This window comes from Papaver somniferum, unplaced genomic scaffold (assembly GCF_003573695.1).
Source record: "Papaver somniferum cultivar HN1 unplaced genomic scaffold, ASM357369v1 unplaced-scaffold_117, whole genome shotgun sequence".
Classification (NCBI taxonomy): domain Eukaryota; kingdom Viridiplantae; phylum Streptophyta; class Magnoliopsida; order Ranunculales; family Papaveraceae; genus Papaver; species Papaver somniferum.
Window position 1 is genome coordinate 8,956,986 of NW_020620714.1, and position 20,751 is coordinate 8,977,736.

The 20,751-nt window shown below is 36.7% G+C and overlaps 1 protein-coding gene across 1 annotated transcript; it reads left to right on the top strand.

Annotated features, from left to right (window-relative positions):
* The first annotated feature begins 6,057 nt into the window (after positions 1-6,057).
* Positions 6,058-6,756, top strand: LOC113329801 (two-component response regulator 24-like). The gene is made up of 3 exons (XM_026576628.1): positions 6,058-6,074; positions 6,158-6,449; positions 6,586-6,756. Exons 1-3 carry the CDS (start codon positions 6,058-6,060, stop codon positions 6,754-6,756), a joined length of 480 nt encoding a protein of 159 aa, XP_026432413.1.
* The last annotated feature ends 13,995 nt before the right edge of the window (positions 6,757-20,751 follow it).

Consider the following 20,751-nt stretch of genomic DNA (forward strand, 5'->3'; position numbering starts at 1 on the left):
ATTTTGTTTTTTGATTTTAAGTTTTTTGATTTTTATTTTGAGGGAAGGGTATTTTAGTATTTTTATCCCCCAAAACACCCCTTAGCAAACATTATTGGTTGGGGGAAGTAATTCGTATCCCCCAATTATAGGTTCAATATATTCCCTTAGCATAGTACTTGTTAATAAACAAAGTTGAAAATTACGACATATAATTATAATCGTTTGTCTCCTCGAATTTGGTTTTAGCCCTTTAATCCACGGTATAAAAATTGTTTGTTAATCAAAAATTTCTACTGTTATAAGACTTGAAAACGAGAAAATTTCTATTTTTTACTGCTTGGATAAAAAATTAAATATTTTCTTAATCATGATTATGTGAAATTGAACAACCAAAAAATAATCACTAGCTTGGTCTGTCCAAACCGAACCAACTCATCCGATCAATTGATCGACTAAGATTTTTGGAAGTAGTTTTTTCTGATTCAGTGAAAACTCGAGGTAAACAAATTATTGTTTATCCTAAAAGTTCCAAATTTTTGGTTATCATTTTTTAATATGGCTTCCCAGGATGGGAAGAGTAACTTTTTTGGCACATGTTATTATCTTTTTGCCAAGCATATATTTTATATGTATATATATGACCTATAATGCATAAATCGGAATTGGCTCTCTCCCGAACTTGCTTGTTACATAAAATTGTCTTCTTCAGCCAAAATTTTCAACATAGCATAGATTCCAAAAATTAGTTTTGAACTAATTATCAGTCATGGCTCGAGAATTTTCATGTCCGTGACTTAAAATTTATATTGTGACAAAATTTACAACCTAACCTAGAAAACGCCCTTTAAACCGATAAATCAGACGCATACCTGATATATTCCCATAACCTAGTACTTGTTTATGAACCAAACCAAACCAAACCAAACCTTATAACATGCATTTATTGTCGTTGATCCAAGGCATGTTAATCGAAGTTTAATTTTTTATATTATTGTCAGACTTAAAAACAAGAAATTTTTCAAATTTTAATATTCTATCGCAGAAGAAATTTGTTTTATTTTCTTTTTTAACTGGTTATGTGAAACTGACCGACAAAAAAAGAATACCAAGTCGGTCAGTCCATAACGAACCAACTCATCATGTCGAATTGATTGACCGTCTAAAATTCTTGGAATAATTTTTGTGTCGGATTCAGTGGAAAGCCGAGGTAAACCAACTGACATTCATCCCTGAGTTTGGAATATAATTCAGAACCACGTATGCGTATTTTATATTAACAACTTTTTCTTGAGTCTTTCTTTAGTACGACTTCTCAAAGCCGGAAAAGTATATATTTGGCATGTGTTATTATTCATACTATTATGTTTAAATGGATAGTTTCTCACAATCATTATATATATATATATATATATACAAAACTAGTGACAAAACCCCTAGGTGAACAAACTAGTGATAAGAAAAAACCGGTCATATTATTTCTACCAAATAAAAACCGTTTCAAATAAAACTGGGACAAAAACCCCAAGTCAAATGATAATGAGCAAATTTAACTTTTTTTATTTTAAAAAAACCCAAATGTACCCTTTCATCTTTTCTTCTTCTTCTTCTCTGATTTCTTTTTTCTTTCTTTTTTCCTACTCCTTATCCCACCACCATCATCACCAGCAGCAACAATGGATCTCCACGAACACCAACAACAATTTTATTCTCACCCGACACATCACTTCCCTGTAATTCCCTGTAAATTTAGTTTGTTCATTGAGAAACGGTTGTTGTTATTAAAGCCGAGAGATCTAAATCGAGAAATTCTTTTCTCAATCGTTCATTTCAAGTCCCTAAAACTGAGAAAGGAAGAAGCAGCAGTTGCCGTTGTTATCACCTGAAATTAGATCGAGACAGAGATGAAGAAGCAGAAAAGAACGGCGCTGATTCAAGAGATTGAGAGTAAATCTCGTTGCTGTTGATCGAGAAATAGATCGAGAATTGGGAGATGTGAAAAGGGTAAGATAGAGATGATGGATTTGAAACAGATTTAAGATGGGTTGAATCTGAGATTGCAAGAAATTGGATCTGCATCTCGTCTGGGGTTGATTCAGAAATTGAAACTCAGAGTTGAGTTAGATTGATGTGAAGATGTGAATTAGGTTGTTGCTGGTGAAATTGAGGTTCTGACGATGGAAATTGGTTAGGGTTTGGTTTCTGCTGCTCATGTAGATATCTGAGATGAATGGAGAAAAAGATGGGGATTGGAGGAATTTATGGTTGAGAGAAGGCTTACAAGGAAGAAGTAGAAGAACTGAAGTTGTAGCTGGTGGTGATGATGAAGTTGCAGAACCAGTTGCTGCTACCACGACGAATTTGATATGAAATCGAGGTCTTGTTGTGATGAATTTATGAACAGGTTTTTCCTGAAATCGAAGTATGGAAGAGGATAATGATTGAATTGAAGTGGGGGTTTCTATAACTGAAGAATTATGTGATGTATGTGAACTGATGGTGCTATGGGTTAGGCTCTTGGATAGAGTTTGTCATAGAGAAGATTCAGTCGATGGAGGATTTAGAGATGGTTTTGGTGCAATGGAGTTGGAGAATGGCAGAAGCTTGAATATGAGATGTTGGAATGAGTAAGTTGTGGATGTTGTGCAATGAGTTTGTGGTTGATGTGTGATTGTTAACAGGTTTTTGAGGCAGCAAAGAGATGCAGGTGGAAGTGGCCTGAGTTTGAAATGCAATTGGTGTTGTATATGAATGAATTGCAGGTTACCTGAGCAGCTGCAGGTGGCATATGCAAATGGGGTTGTGCAGGCGACTGAAATGGTTTTGGTCTGTGTTGCAGACAAGGAAATGGAATAGAAGATGGCAGTGTTGGTTTGATGGACAAAGGCTGTGACTGAAGAAAGAAATAAATTGAATTGATGGCCTGGTGGTTGAAAGAATAGAATGAGGTTGTTGATACAATGATGTTGGCTTGAATGAATGATTGAGAAGATTCACAAATAGATGAATGCTAGGAAAAGCAGGAAAGTATTGTGGAGTTGTGGATTATAGGGTTGGAATTGGAAGTGCAGGTTAAGATGCAAAGAATAGGGCCTGGTGGATAGTGCAGCTGGAGTTGAAGCAATTGAAGGTGGATAGTGCAGCTGGGTTTTGCCTGAAAGTAGAGTTGTTTTTATGTAGAGCTGTGTTACAAGAGATGATGCTGTAAACTAGAGAAGAAATGAAGCTTAAATGAAGTGCAGCTACTGATGAATTCTGATGAAACCAATTATGGTTTCATCTTATTTATGATGAAACCATAATCGGTTTCATCGTATTTATGCTGGAACCAAAATAGGTTTCATCATTTTTTGTTGGAATCCTTTTTGGTTTCATCATTTTTTATTGTTGTTTATTTGGTTTCGTTTGCCATACGAACATTGTACTTGTACCTTACTTTCTTACATACAGTTATTGGTAGTTGTACTTACCATCAAGATGTTTCTTTTACGGATGAACTAGCACAGACTTACAGTTGAAACTTCATTTAAACATGGTTCCTATATCACACATGAGTTTAAATCTCTTTTAAGTTTGGTTTGAAATCGAACACACAACTAAATCAATTCGACAAGAAAAAATGAATTCAACGGTTGAAACCATTCATAAGCAATTGAAATCTCTTAGAAAATATTATAAGCATTTTGACAGGAAATATATAATGTTGCAAATGCTATCACAACTTTCTAACAAGTATTACAACTAGTTGATATTTACACCAATGTTTTCATTGATCTGCTTTTGCCATCAGGATTTTGAATGCAAACTTTGCTCTCATGTTTCCCATCTTTTATGATATCCCCTCTTCAGAAACTTCATTTTCCCTTGAACAAGCTCTTCATGCAATAGCTGAAATGAACTCCAAAATTTCACCTGAAATTACAAACAAATATTTCAAGCACCCGAAAAAGAAATTGATTCACAAATTACAAACACACATAGTTGATTTTAGCATTTCAAAATCAACATAATTGGATTTTAACTTATCCTTTTTGCTCACAACATGTATAGCTTTTAGAATTTGTACGTTTCTGGTTGATTAATTGTGTCATCGATCTCTTAAACGTGGTCAACCAAATTTATTTACATCAAACAACCATTAAGTAAAAACACCATCAGAATTGGTTTCAAGCATATGTAAACCATAAACAGAAACGGTGAAACCAAATCCGGTTACATCAAACAAGCATTAAGTAAACACACCAATAAAAAATTGGTTTCAAACATATGTAAACCATAAACAGAAATGGTAAAACCAAATCTGGTTACATTAAACAAAAGTTAAGTAAACACACCAACAAAAAATTGGTTTCAAGTATATGTAAACCAAGGTAGAAATGGTGAAACAAAATATGGTTTCATCATACAAACATCAAATAAACACACCAATAGAAATTTTAAAATTGAACCGTGAATAATAAAATGAAAACAAATGAAACCTAAACCTAATTAATAGCTACAAACACATGAAAACATATAAAAATTCACCGATGAAACCAAACCTAAACCTAATTGCAAAAATTATTGATGAAACCAAACTTAAACCTAATTATAAAAATCACTGATGAAACCAAACCAAAAATCATTGATTCATGTTGATTTCACCAAAAAAAAGAATAACACCATCAACACAGTTTTGAATTGACAAATGAGAAATACGACAAAATTTACTTCACAAAAAAATAGTGCATACAAAATTAGTTGATATGGTTCTTACCTTTTGGAATATTTTCTTCGATTTACTGTTTGGAATTTGTTCCACTGCTTTGTTTAATTTTTCATCTTTCTTTTTCTTCTGTTGAGTTTGTTTCTTCACCATCTTGTGTTTTGAGACGATTTAGGTCAGAAATTAGGTTTAGACATGATTCGATTCATAATTATGTTTCACTAGTTAAAGTAAGTAAGAATTGAAAAAAGAGAGAATCAAAAATCGGTGATGATTTTCACAGATCTGAGAGTTTTTGGATTTTTAGGGAAGGGAGTTTAATGGGTTTTTTTTTTGTTGGTCGTTTTCGGGTTTACGAATGAAGATACAGTGGGTGGTTTATTCTTTAGTTATTTTGGTCTGAATTAGGGGAAGGGCAGTTTAGACTGTTTAGATTATTTGGGGTTTTTGTATTACTTTTATTTGAACGGGTTTTGTGTGGATGGAGAGTGACACCTTTGGGATTATAACTCACGTAGGATACGCAAAGGAAATCTTCTAAAGTTTTAATTTCGAATCTTCACAGGAATGCAATATTTAAAGGTTTTATCAGTATTGCAAAAAGTAAGATTTTATTCAAACAAAAATGAGAAAAAAATCTTAATACAAATTATATTTGTCATATAAATTACAGCACGTCATGACCTAGTAATTACTCCTAGAAACCAAGTTGATGATCCCTAAAACTTTTGTCGCCCCAAGATTTCTTATTAATGCCAGATTACTCATTCTGGATATTATATAAGGAAACGAGAGATTCAGAGACCAATTCATTCTTGAATGAGGTTGTCGCGTCGTCTTCCCTAGCTGATTGATCTTTGTGGTTAGTTTCTTCTTTCTTCACACACATTTCTACATCCATTGGGGTCAAAATATTTATAAGCTATATATAGCTTGCTCTCTCTATTCTATCACAGGTTTTATTTCATTGTTACTTGTTGGTAGTATTTAGAGTTTCACTTTCCAAATGGAACAACCATTGACAACTTTCTTACTACCTTTAGCAATGTCGGCATGATGTTGCTCTAAAATGGCATTTTCATTTTCTTCCTTTTCAATACTCCCTCATTAGCTTCATCGAGATTTACTTGTTGTTAGTTATTGCATGTTCCTGCTTTTAGTCACACTGTGGCCAAACTTAGAAATTTTGGTTAGGGCCGGGCCGGCTGGCTTAACAAGCTAGCAGGGCGTGAACATATGATTTAGACCTAGCTTAAGCCTGCCTATATCATAATTCCAGCTAAATTAGGTAATGAATGAAAAATGCATGTTCGGGTTTTGCGGGGGACTCCATCTTGAGTAAGTCATGTAGTTAGTCTAGTTTAAAAAGAAAAATGTTCCAGGGTGTCATGTAAGTTAGGCCCAATGGGCCTTTGTGTTGTGCCTCTTCTTAATTTCTAAGTACACTACCACATGCCCTTTCTCTAATTTCAGGCATACGTTGTTGATCGAGGTTCAGTCTCAACTGCCTGAAATGGGTGCACCACAATCTAACTCGGGAAATGAAGCTGCATGTAAGGGATCTGTACCCTTGAGCCCAAGGACGGCACTCGTTGTTGATGACTCTGAAGCCATTCGTATTATTCACAGTCTCCACCTAAGAGCTCTTGGTTTCCAAACTCGGGCGGTTGAGAGTGGCCACGAAGCGGTGCGCCTCCTTGAGTCAGGAATGAGATTTGATGTAATCCTCATGGATTACTATATGCCAGAAATTAATGGAGCCGAGGTATATGTCTAATTATTAACCACATATTCCATTTCATTCTCAACTTCTGCCGTTTAAATTTACAATCACTAGTTAAAGAGTACTAAACTAATTTTTTTTTCAATTTTATGTTAATATTCGAATATAATTTATGCAGGCCACCGGAAGAATTCGCGAGATGGGAATTCAATGTGTCATCCTTGGTGTTTCAACTATCGATGATGATGAAGAAAATATCCGAGCAAAGTTTGTTCAGTCAGGCTTGACCGAGTATTTTAGTATGCCGTTAACTCGTCACATGCTAATCCCCTATTCAACATCCGTATAGAAGTCAATATTCGGTGTTGAGGAATAATAATGAGAAGAGTTTCTTGATGAATTTCTTCTTTGTGGTTGTGAGATCGGGCACAAGCAATAAATATGTCTCAAGTTTTTATCGTCTTGCATGACTTTAAGCTTAAAGAATACCTGAACGAAATAATGTGGTTCCTCTGGATACCCGCGTGCGCGTGGGTCGAAAAATAAAAATGTTGCACTTATTTGTCTTGTTCAATTGAAAAAAGATGCTTTTCGTTGCCAATATGGTTACATCTCACCCAAGTTCATATGAGACTTATTTTTATGAAGAAAAACACTACATTTTTGTGTTTTGATTGGAAAAGAGTAGTAGTTATTAGAGAAAAGAATTTCCAAAGGAGAATTTACAAAGTCTACAAGAAGTAGAGAGATTACATAAACACATCTTCCCAATTCAAAACCGGAGATCGATCTTGCCCCAACAATCAAGTTCGTATCTGTTCTTCGTCGAACACTCTTTTATTACACTCCACCATAAAACAATACAACTTCAGCCGGAATGAAATTCCAGATAACCTGTCTTGATTTTGTGAAGCCGTTAGCGGACCATGACATTGCTTTTGCGTACATACTGGGATATACTCATGCCTAACTCTTATAGGTGTAAGAGAAGACCAAAGTTTATGAGCAATCTTACAAAGCAAAAGCAAATGGTTCGCACTCATAAAATATGATTAGTATAAAATCAGATATAAAAGGAGAAGATAGGAGATAATGTGGTTTGACAACAAAGGCCTACGTCCACGCATGAAAACCCTTAGGATTAATTATACTTATTGATCTGTACTCTCTAGATTCACGTGATGCTGGAATGATATTCAAGTCACGCACACTTGACACTTGCAAAATTATAAAATACAAAAGCTAATGTACTTTCATGACTTAGCATGTGATACTTATTTTTTACGACTACAAAATTTTCGATAAATATATGTTAATTTTGTAGCATTTAACTCACCAAATTTCAAGAAGATCGATCATAGAAGGGCAACTCCTATGGAGTAAAAATAAATCCATATCTTTCAGATCATCCAATTTTTATGGATAAAAAATGTCATTATGGGTAGATTTTAGGTCCATATCTTTCTAAAGCCCAGATGGTACTCTACGGATATGTGAATTAGGTTGTGGAGTAGTCCATCCGGTCACTGAATGACCGGATACGTCATTTGGACACTAAGTGTTGGGATATTTTTATTTTTTATTCTGTCATCCGGTCACTCAGTCAGTGGATGAGTGCTCCAAATTATATTTTAGAAGAATTATTTGTTGTTCTCTCTCTCAATCTATTCTAGCCAGTCTTCTACAAATCTACTTCAAATGAGAGCTCCAAATTATATTTTAGAAGAAGATCTAGCACTTGTTACAACATATATCAAAGATAGAGATTACAGGACTCGAGGAACTTAAAGCGAGCAACAAGAACAACACAGTACCAAGACACTAACTAAATCCATAGAGTTGAGCTTGGAAGGAACACTCAAACTAGTTCAGCAAATTTAAAATCATCACATAACATAATCTCTAAACTTCGGACTCCAGTAATCTAACTTTTAAGAGAACTGTAATGTGAACTCAATTTTTATCATAACCATGTAGTGAAAGTAAATCTGTTGAGTTTGAGCTAAGCAAAGATGCATATTCTCCATATGCCATGAAATGTTGAGAAGGTTGTGTATTCTGAGTTTCTGGACCACAATCTTGAGTAGAAGGTTCTTCCTCGGAAGGATGATAACATTGTGTTTGAGTATGAACATCAAGACATTGTCGTAGCGAATCAACTTCCCTTCGCAATGCGGTATTATCATTTTGCAAAGCAATATTCTCACTTCGCAGTGTCATATTATCACTTCGCAATGCAGTATTATCCATTTGTAGGGTGCGTTGGCTGATGTAAAACTCATTACTTTTTTTGAAGTCCAAATCATACAGCTGTGCCGAAAATTTTGGCCACTCACTCTGCACAAAAAGAAAAAATAACTGATCAGTTAATCATATGAACCATTGGAGACCCTCACAAACAGATTTCATCTAAGGGATTATCTACATATCCACTCATAATATGAAGTCATAAGAAAAACAACCTACTGTTCTAGTTATACACAAATTTTGGCCACTCACTCTGCATTATACAAGTTATACACGTAGCCATATGGCTCAAGAAAGACAAAAATGGTGGAACTTAATAAACTACAGAACTTAATAAGCAAATGATTATGAAACTATATACATGGACAGACATAGATAACTGATATCATTGCTGAAAAACTATGTACTGTACAGATAAAGAGACCATGTTTTCACTACCAACCAAATAATTTTCATATTGCAACTAACCATTTAAGCTAATTAGCCATATAGCCAACCTATGATACAAAGCAAAGAAGATGTTAAGGTCTAATTGTGGTGAGTTATGTCAGAACCTACAGAGTATAAACTAACACCATGGGTAAGCCCCTTCAAGTAATTGGGTAAGCCCTAAACAACCATATGGGTCATTCTACAAAGAAGAATTTGAAAGTCATCATGCATGTGGAATAAACTATATTTCTACGAGGAATTTCATCGAACAGTTAACATGCATGTTAATTTATCACCAATTACATTCAAATATACTAAAAAAAAAATAGATGACAAATCAATCATAGAGTATGGCTGTAAACCCTAGTCATCAAACACTATAAAATCATCAAATACTAGCTTTAGAACACTAAAAACCAATTGATTTAATGAGGTAAACAACACCAATCAATCAATCGATCTCTAAATTGATATTTCAGTTTTTGAGAAACCCTAACACCTGATGTCATTGGAAATCTTCTATGAAGAAGTAGAGAAGATTTTGGACTTGTTTTTTCAAAGAAGCAATAAACCAAGATGAATCAGAGCGATAAATCAACGAAACTGAAGATAAACTTGAGAAGGAGAAACTCAGACGGGAAGAACCATTTTTTTTCCATGAAAAATGGAAGAAAAGAAGCTTTTTCGTGAGTTTTTTTTTAAATTAAAAAGGAAATGTAATCCGATCACTGAGTGGTCGGATGGGTATCCGGACATTGAGTGGTCGGATGGAGAATCCGTTTAATTTTACCACAGTGGTTTTTGTTGGCGCAATGCGGAAATGTGATGGGTTTATGGAAATGAATTTAGGAAGAGAGATTGGTTTATTGAAAGGTGAGGCTTATATTAATATAAAAATGAAAATATTACAAGAGGCTTGTGTAGCAACTTTGGCATACACTAGTTGTTTACAAAGAGGCACTTTGGCTCTTACTCTAAACTCTAGCTCTCACTCTAACTCTTGTTTACTCACTTGAGTTTTTGATTGTTGTTGGATGATCCCAAATGAATCCATCCTATGCCTATTTATAGGCTTCATGACCAACTACTTACTTCTCTAGATAGTTCTATCTAGACTCTTCTTTACACTCTCAACTTAGATATTACAAGAAAATTCTAGAGAAAAGAATTCTCTAGATAATACTTGATGTAAAGAAGGCCTAGAATGTAATACCCCGATATTCGGCAGTGGTTGGCCGAATGGAATATAAGTAATGATTTGTCCTTCCCTAACACCGAGGCCTTTTCAGCACAATTGGCTCCAGAGTTGGCAGAAAACTCTGCAGTTAAGCGTGCTCGGGCGGGAGCAATCCAGGGATGGGTGACCATCCGGGAAGTTACTGCTGGATTACCACAGCGATGCCCGTTGAAAACCCCACACTGCCGGATAACCACAGTGGCTAAGTGGGGACAATATCGGTGGAGAGACGGGTCATTACAAATGGTATCAGAGCCGACGACGGTTCACCTGCCGAGGGTGGGAAGGCATGCTAGACGGGGTTGTTCCAGGTGCTTCTCATGAGGGGCAGGGAACGTCGGAGATCTGGGCTTGAGAATATATTCTGGAGCCGAGGACGGCTCCAATTTAAGGTGGTGGTATTGTAATACCCCGATATTCGGCAGTGGTTGGCCGAATGGAATATAAGTAATGATTTGTCCTTCCCTAACACCGAGGCCTTTTCAGCACAATTGGCTCCAGAGTTGGCAGAAAACTCTGCAGTTAAGCGTGCTCGGGCGGGAGCAATCCAGGGATGGGTGACCATCCGGGAAGTTACTGCTGGATTACCGCAGCGATGCCCGTTGAAAACCCCACACTGCCGGATAACCGCAGTGGCTAAGTGGGGACAGTATCGGTGGAGGGACGGGTCATTGCAAATGGTATCAGAGCCGACGATGGTTCACCTGCCGAGGGTGAGAAGGTACGCTGGACGGGGTTGTTCCAGGTGCTTCTCATGAGGGGTAGGGAACATCGGAGATCTGAGCTTGCGAATATATTCTGGAGCCGAGGACGGCTCCAATTTAAGGTGGTGGTATTGTAACCCCGATATTCGGCAGTGGTTGGCCGAAAGGAATATAAGTAATGATTTGTCCTTCCCTAACACCGAGGCCTTTTCAGCACAATTGGCTCCAGAGTTGGCAGAAAACTCTGCATTTAAGCGTGCTCGGGCAGGAGCAATCCAGGGATGGGTGACCATCCGGGAAGTTACTGCTGGATTACCGCAGCAATGCCCGTTGAAAACCCCACACTGCCGGATAACCGCACTGGCTAAGTGGGGACAATATCGGTGGAGGGACGGGTCATTACATAGAAGATTCTAGTATTGGGATTTACTTAGTGTAGATGATTATTTGGGCTTTACTTATTGGGTTTTCACAAATTATGTTTTTAACACCCCCTCTTAATTTGTGATGTTAAGTTTTTCTCTAAAATGATTGAATTTGTCCACTTTGACTGCTTTTGTGAAGATGTCAGCATTTTGTTCTTGTGTTGGACAAAATTGGAGCTCAATTTCCTTGTTTTCGACCAGCTCTCTGATAAAGTGATTTCGTAGCTCTATGTGCTACGTCCTTCCGTGGAAGACTGGATTTTTTGTCATTGCAATTGTAGACATGTTGTCACAGTAGATAGTTGTCGGCTTTTTCCTTTGTTGTAGGTCGGTCATTATTCTTCTCAACCATACTGCTTCACATGCTGCACTTGTTGATGCTATGTACTCTGCTTCGGCTGACGATAGTGCCACCGTACTTTGTTTTTTAGAACTCCAAGAGATAACTTTTGTTCCCATACAAAAAACATAGCATGATGTGCTCTTTCGGTCTTCAATAGAACCTGCCCAATCGCTATCTGTGAAGCCAATTAAATCATTATCTTTTTCTCTTGTATACTTGATGCCAAAATTCTTTGTTCCCTTGATATATCGAAGAATTCTCTTTGCAGCTGCAAAGTGTAACTTGCTTGGCTCGCTCATATACCGAGAAAAGATACTGGTAGCATTGACGATGTCTGGCCTTGTATTTGTTAAGTAGATCAGTGAGCCGACTAGACTTCTGAATAAGGTTGGATCAACTTTTGTCGCTCCATCATTTTTTACCAATTTCTCATTGGTACCCATTGGAGTTGCAATTGGTTTGCAATCCATCATGTTGAACCTTTTCAGTAAGTCTTCTGCATATTTTTCTTGGGAAATGAATAATTCTTCTGGAGATTGTTTTACTTGAATCCCAAGAAAATATCGCGTAAGTCCTAAGTCTGTCATCTTATATTCTTTCATCATCTCCTTCTTAAATTTTTCTTCCATCTCTTGTTTTGTACTGGCATAAATTAAATCATCGACGTAGAGACAGACGATTAGAAAATCTGTACCTTGTTTTTTGATGTAGAGTGATGGCTCACTTGGACTTTTCTCAAATCCATTATCTCGAAAATACTTGTCGATTTTGTTGTTCCATGCACGCGGTGCTTGCTTGAGACCATATAGTGCTTTGCGGAGACGATATACCATTTTTTCTTTTCTTTTGCAGACATATCCTTGAGGCTGTTCGACGTACACCTCTTCTTCAAGTTCTCCGTTTAGGAACGCCGACTTTACATCCAATTGGTAGACCTTCATTTTTAGTTGGGCTGCCAAAGCTAACATCATTCGGATTGTTTCCATGCGAGCGACTGGGGCGAATGTCTCGTAGTAGTCAATTCCTGGTTGCTGGGAATATCCTTTTGCAACTAGCCTTGCCTATGTTTTTGAATTGAACCGTCTTCACTATACTTTGTCTTGTAGACCCATTTCAGACCAATTATTTTTTTATCAATTGGCTGATTGACAAGCTCCCATGTCTTATTTTTCTCGATCACTCGCATTTCTTCGTCCATGGCATGTCTCCATTTTTCTTCTTTTGACGCTTCCTCATATTTTTGAGGTTCTAATGCTATAAATGCACAATTAGATGCATTATAAATATCTCTTAGGGAACACACCTTTCTAGGTGGGGCACTTGATTCAGATGAACTTGGACTTTGTTGTGTCGAACTAGGAGATCTCGGGCTTGCTGGTGGAGTGTTTTCTTCTTGGTGTGACAGATCTGGCTCTTCTTCGATGAGTAGTGGAGACTCGTGGTTATCTGGTTCATCATTCCAATCCCAAGATTTGAATTCATCAAAGATTACATCTCTTGATATTACCAGTTCCTTTGTATATGGCTTTAGAAGTCTATATGCTTTAGACTCCTCGCTATATCCGATGAATATTAGCTTTTATCCTTTTTCATCAAACTTTTCTCTGTGTTGAGATGGAATATGTGAATATGCAACACAACCAAAAATTCTAAAAGAAGTTACCTCGGGCTTTTACTTATGCCAAGCTTCATATGGAGTTTTGTTGAGAACTGCTTTTGTTGGCGAACGATTAAGGATGTAGACAGCCGTGTTGACTGCTTCTTCCCAGTAACTGTTGGGTAGCTTCCTTGCTTTCAACATGCTGCCAGCCATTTCCACGATGGTACGATTTTTCTTTCTGCGACGCCGTTTTTTTGTGGAGTGTATCGGACGGTAAGCTCCTTCTTAATACCGTTTTCTTTGCAGTAGTTGATAAACTCATTTGAGGTAAATTCTCCACCACGATCTGTACGGAAAACCTTTAGTTGGTGACCATTTTTTTTCTCTGCCAGCGCCTTGAACTCTAGGAATTTAGGGAATGCCTCGGACTTTTGCTCGAGAATATACACCCACATCATCCTGGTATAATCATCCACGAATATGAGAAAATATCTTCTGTTGTTGAGTGAAGTTGTTCTTGTCGGACCGCAGATATCGGTGTGTACCAATTCGAGGGGCCTTCTTGCTCTCCACGATTTATTTGTAAATGGAAATCTATGGAACTTTCCAAGCATACAACCTTCACATATTTTATCTCTACCGTCGATATTGGGAAGACCAATTACCATGCCTTTTGATTTCAGAACCTTTAAGGATCTGTAGTTGAGATGCCCGTATCTCAAATGCCATAGCTTTCCTTCGTCAATATGGTTGGTACTCATTGCACAATTTTCAATTGATGGCATAGATAAGGGAAAGACAAAATTTCTGGACATTTTTAATTTTACCACAAATTGCTTATTAATTTTATCATAAAGTGTGCATTCTCCGTCTTCGAAATATAGTGAGTACCCTTTTCTTATAAGTTGTTCAACACTTAATAAATTTTGAGCTCGGCCAGGAACATAAAGAACATCAAATATGTATCGAGTTTTACCGGACCTTGTACGTACGGATATGACTCCTCTTCCTTCAATATTCTGGAACTTTCCATCTTCGAGCTTGACAGGTGGAATCTCTTATTCCTCCAATTTTACAAAATACTATTTGTTTCCTGTCATATGGCTGCTGCATCCACTGTCGACATACCATATACCATGCACTTCTTGCTGCGAGGTGAGGCAGGAATAAAATACTTGATTTTGGAAATCATTTTTCTCGGAATAATTGGCTTCATTAAGCCAACAATCTTTTTCCATGTGATTTAATTTATCACACTTGGTGCACTTATATTTGCAATTTTCGGTTGCATGGCCAAACTTTTTGCAGACATTACAACGGAGATTTGAGGAGTAATTTCTTCCGTACCTTTGGTTGTTGTTGTTTTTATAACCTCCTTTTCCTTTTCCACGTCCGCGGTAGAAATTTTTGGGACCTTGATTTGACGTGGATCCTCCCTCGTACTGCGAGTTGGATGATGATCCCCCTCTGGAGCTTTCTTCTGGCTTCTGTATTTTTCTTCTCACTTAAATTTATTTTTGATTGAAATGCCTGCTCCAATGGTTTCTCCGCGAACCTATTTATTCTTTTCTCGTGCCCCTCGAGTGAACCCATTAATTCATGTACCGAGAGAGTCGATAAATTTTTTGACTCTTCAATGGCGGTGACGATATGATCAAATTTGAGTGGTAAGCTTCTTAATATTTTTTCTACCACTCTTTTATTTTCAATGGTATCTCCATAACTACTGATTTGATTTACTATGCCAGTAACTCTTGAGAAGAAGTTCTGGATAGTGTCATTTTCTTTCATATATAACTTATCAAAATCTCGCCATAAATTTTGTAGTTTAATGGAGATTACCTTTTCTGATCCTTGGAATGCTACTTTGAGAATATTCCAGGCCTCCTTTGAAGTTTTCGCCACCGAAATTCGAGGAAAAATAGCTTTGCTTACGCCCTGTTGAAGAAACAGTAGTGCTTTAGCATCTTTCTTCTTATTTTCCTTATACTCCTTTTTTTCTGCGTCCGTCCATGACGACAGTGTTTCTGCTGACTCTGGTACTTTATAACCCTCTTCTACAAAATCCCATAGGTCTTGTGAAATGAATAATGTCTTCATTTGTAGACTCCAATAATCGTAACTCTCACCATCAAAAATTGGAATTAGACTTTGGGCATAATTGAAACCTTGAATACTTTGGTTAATTGCCATGGACAGAGTTTTAGGATTACTGGGTTAGGTTTGCTCTGATACCAAATTTGTTGGCGCAATGCGGAAATGTGATGGGTTTATGAAAATGAATTTAGGAAGAGAGGTTGGTTAATTGAAAGGTGAGGCTTATATTAATATGAAAATGAAAATATTACAAGAGGCTTGTGTAGCAACTTTGGCATACACTAGTTGTTTACAAAGAGGCACTTTGGCTCTTACTCTAAACTCTGGCTCTCACTCTAACTCTTGTTTACTCACTTGAGTTTTTGATTGTTGTTGGATGATCCCAAATGAATCCATCCTATGCCTATTTATAGGCTTCATGACCAACTACTTACTTCTCTAGATAGTTCTATCTAGACTCTTCTTTACACTCTCAACTTAGATATTACAAGAAAATTCTAGAGAAAAGAATTCTCTAGATAATACTTGATGTAAAGAAGGCCTAGAAGATTCTAGTATTGGGCTTTACTTAGTGTAGATGATTATTTGGGCTTTACTTATTGGGTTTTCACAAACTGTGTTTTTAGCCGTTTTTGACTCCCCAAATTCCTGAGGGTCCACAAATATATGGAGAGTCATTGAGTTATGGATGGTTTTAGCTCCAAATCATAGGAGTTTCCCGAATAAAAGTTAACCGGTGTTACTGAGATTTTGGAGAGAACTAAGAAGGTGTCAAGAGAAGTATGGAAAGGATTCCATTGAAGACTATTTCCAGACATAGGGTACTGGGTTAAAAAATAATTAACCCAAAAACAAGAATTCGAAGCCAGTTCTTATAAACTGAATCCTCTCATATTATTAAATTGAGAACCTCTTTTTTAAGTTTCACATCTTATTTTAATATAACCAAAGTTGTTGGAATGATCAAGTTAGTTGCTTACGAAAATGATCAGGACGATGAACAATAGGAGCTGCAATTGTAAGCTTCCTTTTAAAAATAAAATAAAAAAATCTTTAACGTTAAATTTCTTGAATTTCAATTTTTTATACTTTAACTTTCATTAATTAATTTGCTGCGCGCATTAGATTTTATCATTGTTAACAACATGAGAGAATTTAGATATCTAACAACATGAGAGAATTTAGATATCTAGTGATGAGAAAGATTACTCAGAAGAAGTAGATGAATTTCTTCTTTGTAGTTGCTAGTCAAGAGCAATCTAAAAAGAGTGTTACAAACTACTCTTTTCTATTATCGATGCAATAAATTTGTCTCTCAATTTTTTACAGTAGTCTTGCATGGCTTTAAAATGTGCGACATTGAAAAAAGATCGCCAATGTAGCCAAAGTGGTTAGTTTCTTTCACCTAGCAGGTTGATCATGATATTCTCACCTATATTATTATGATTCTTGTTTTCAAGGACTTACCACCTCTCTTTATGGAAGTAAAATCGACATAAGTGTGGGTTGTTTTCTGTTTGATCGGTAAATTAAAATTTGTCAAAAAAGACGAGAAACAGGGGTTCATCTATCTATTTATCTAATTAGATGATAATTGAAACTAAATACTTGATTCTCATTCATTCTGGCCCATCAAAATTGTACGTGGACAATCTAATTAGAGAGTATTAGGATATACAGCCCTCTCATGCATTCCAGCCCCACATAATTAACTTTAATACTCCATTACATCTCACCCATTTACATCTCCCATTTAACCCATCTTCCCATAACCCAACTTTCTCTATGTAACTGACGATTCCGACCAAAAAACAGAACCGATAGCTCTGATTTTTACAACCCATGTTTGAATTTACCTTTGTTCTTAAACCTGAGTAATTTCGTGCCTGTTATGTTATACTCGATGAATCAAATAAACAATCACTGGAAACAGGTTTGTCAACTCTACCATCATCGTTTCTGTAGTTGCAGGAAATCCCACAACTACACCCTGCTAATAATATGTGAATCTAACTATGAAATCATGATGAAGAACATTTAGAATTTTTTTATTAAGTTTAGAAATCAATACAAAATGATGAGATAAAACCCTAATTTGGGAAGAAAATAACTTTCTCTCTCCTAAAGCTCTATCTCAACTATCAAAAGATCTCTCTCCCAATACAACGTTGGTTGGTCATATATATATGAGTTTATATTAGTGGAAGACATCTAATAAAGACCCTATTTTTGGATCTGACGCGCGTCAATGACGCACGCTTACAATGTCTCGTTTCGCACATGATTTCTATCTTCACGTGACTCTTCACACTTTACTTGTGAGTAGGGGACGTCATCTGGTTCGTCACTTGAGGTATGCTTTATGCCACATTCGCTGCCTTACTGAAGATCATTTTGCACGATAGCTAAGTGTGCGATATTTTACCCCTATATTTTTCCTCTTTTCTTAGTGGTCTTTGTGAAAGAAAGAGCGATGAGAGAAAATTTTGTCGCTTATTTTGCCGCACCTTCTTATCCTTTCGTATTCTCAGAATTGATTATAATCCGGGATCTCGGTCTTGTTTACACCACGTGTTATCTTCCATGGTTTACCTTTTGACACGTCGTTGTTGATTCTCGTAACTGTCCTTTCACATCATCTCTTCCATTAATGCACTCGTATAAGGGAATCTCGGGAGAAGGAAATAAAATCATTTATATATTATTATACGCTTTCCCTTCTTCTCTCTTTTACTCTCTTTTTTCTCTATCTTCTGCAGTTTTATCCTTATATTTTTTACTGCTGATGTTCCTTTTCTTGACTGACCATTGATCCTTCCTCGCGTTTTCTTGATTATCCTGATTATCTAGATTATCTTGATCCTTTCCTTTGTCATTATCTGTATTTTTCTCTCTCTTTACCTCTTACATACATTCCCATTCCTAAGATGGTAAAGAAACCAGGATGGAAAATCTCCCTTGATTTTGAAAGACTGCAAGTCGAATTCAAGAACCAGGGTTTTACATTATCTGCTCCTCCTTCATCAGGACCCACTTCTACACTTAACCCTAGATGGTTTGCGATTGATCAATGGAGTGATCAAAAGATCATTATCTCAGTGGGACAACTTCTCGCTGGCCTTCCTATTCATCTCTTCAACCGGCAGACCCCTCTATTTTATAAACTTTTATCTCATGAGAAGTTTTCGCGAGCTGTATATCAGTTGAGCGGTGATTCTATCAGGATCATGATGGAGTACGCTCGTGGTGCAGCTGGATTAGCGTCTCTTTATCCCAAAACAGTAAGGAATGCGGAGTACGCTGACTTAGAAAGTAACCCTGCTGAATATATAGTTGAGAACTTCTTTGCTCATTACGAGGTTATGATTATGAAGAACGAGTCATCTAGGTGGGGTATTCTCTTGGAAAGAAAAGATGGCATCGCAGAGGATAATAGGATTATGGGATACGTTGATTTTCATGATACAACCAACAACACCGCACGCAATTCAAATGACACTCGCTGGGATATTTACCCTATCATCCTAGAAGGTCCTGATATCACTGGTTTTAGTGCTGAAAAGTCAATTAATCCTCTTCCTGAGGGCTTTCCTACTTACGCTCCTAGGGAATTTAAATGTCCTGAGAGGGATGTCGTTGTATGTTATTTTAAAGTTTTGTGCGTTTATTTCGCTCTTTTTTATCTTCTCATAACCTTCTTTGATTTCAGATTTCCAAGCTGAAGAGTAAGTATACAAAACATGCAAAGAGGAGCAAACTGATTGCGTTACCTTCGCTCACTGATGAAGTAAGAAATACCTTCTCTCATATTTTAACAATATTGTTGCCTCTATTTCTTAAATTTATCTGTGTGGGAAGGTTGTAGCGGAAAGTGTTAGCGATTCTAGTGATGGAGATTCTCCTTCTAATGTTGAAAAGGTTCCCTCACTAGCAAAGGCTAGAGGCAAAATAGTTGTTTCCAAATCTTCCGCTAAGAATCGCAACAAAGGAGTGACCCCTAAGAAGAAGAGGAAGATCGCTTCTTCAACATCTTCTCCAACTCCTCCAAAAACTTGCTCCCTAGATGATGAGTTACTTTCTCCTGACACCTCTGCCTCAACTTCTTCCATGGATCAATTGTATTGTCTAGTGTCTCCAGGGATTCCTTTTCTGCTATTGGTGATGATGATTTGACCCGCACTTGCTAGGAGGTTTCCACTATATGCGATGCTCCCTCCTTAAATCATGAATCTCTGCGAGGGTCTTCCTCAGATATAACTCCAGATTTCCAATTTGCACTTGGAATTTTGGTGAGTTTCCCTTTTATAAATCTGAATTTTGCTCAGATATATACTTCTCCTTCATACTTTGACCACTTTATTTTCTCTCGTCCCATGATATTACAGACTGCGCGAGTTTCTCATGCGGTCTCTACCGATTCACGTAGAAAAATTCGAACATTTGAAGCTGAATGCCAGAAGGTTAAAGGTGAACTCTCGTGTAAGACGCGAGAAGCAACCGAACTTCGCTAAAGAAACCAACAATTAATAGGTGTGTTTCTTATTCCTCTACCACATTTTATTACTTTCGCTACACCTTTTTATTTTTTCAACCACTTATGCTTGCATAGGTTTATAATTTGACCGATGAAGCGGTCAACCTTCCCATTGACAATGAGGTTCTGCTAGATTACCTTAATGCTTCTCTGGATAATTTCCCCAATCGTGGCTTAGAAAATCTTAGCCAAGAAAAGTTGAGGTCTAAATATGAGGCCCTCATTTGTGAACACAGATCTATGCTATCTTTCTAAATATGAGGCCCTTAAGAATATTAAGTTTGGTCGTTCATCTCTCACAAATTTCGGGTTCAAAAATTTATGATTCTGAATATCTGGTTCAACAGGTAATTGTCTAATTTCGTTATCTATGAATTGAACTAACCATAACCCATCTTTGTTAAATATGATTTAAAATTCATCATCACAGGCATCTCCCTGTTATGAGTGGGGGTTTTGGTTTCTTAATTTTGGAGATGATTTTGTAGTGATGTTTAGAGTTATAACTGGTACCCAGTTCAAGAGCATGCTTAGTTACACAGTATGATTTCTTATTTGGTTAGCACCAAACTTTTGGTATTCTCTTTGTTTGAGAATTCATATAATTTATTCAGTTCATAAAACTTTTGGTATTCTATGAGATCTTCCATTTTGTACTCAGATTATGTGAGAATGGTAAAAACAGCTAATACTCTCTTGGCGATAATTTAGCATTACATTTTATG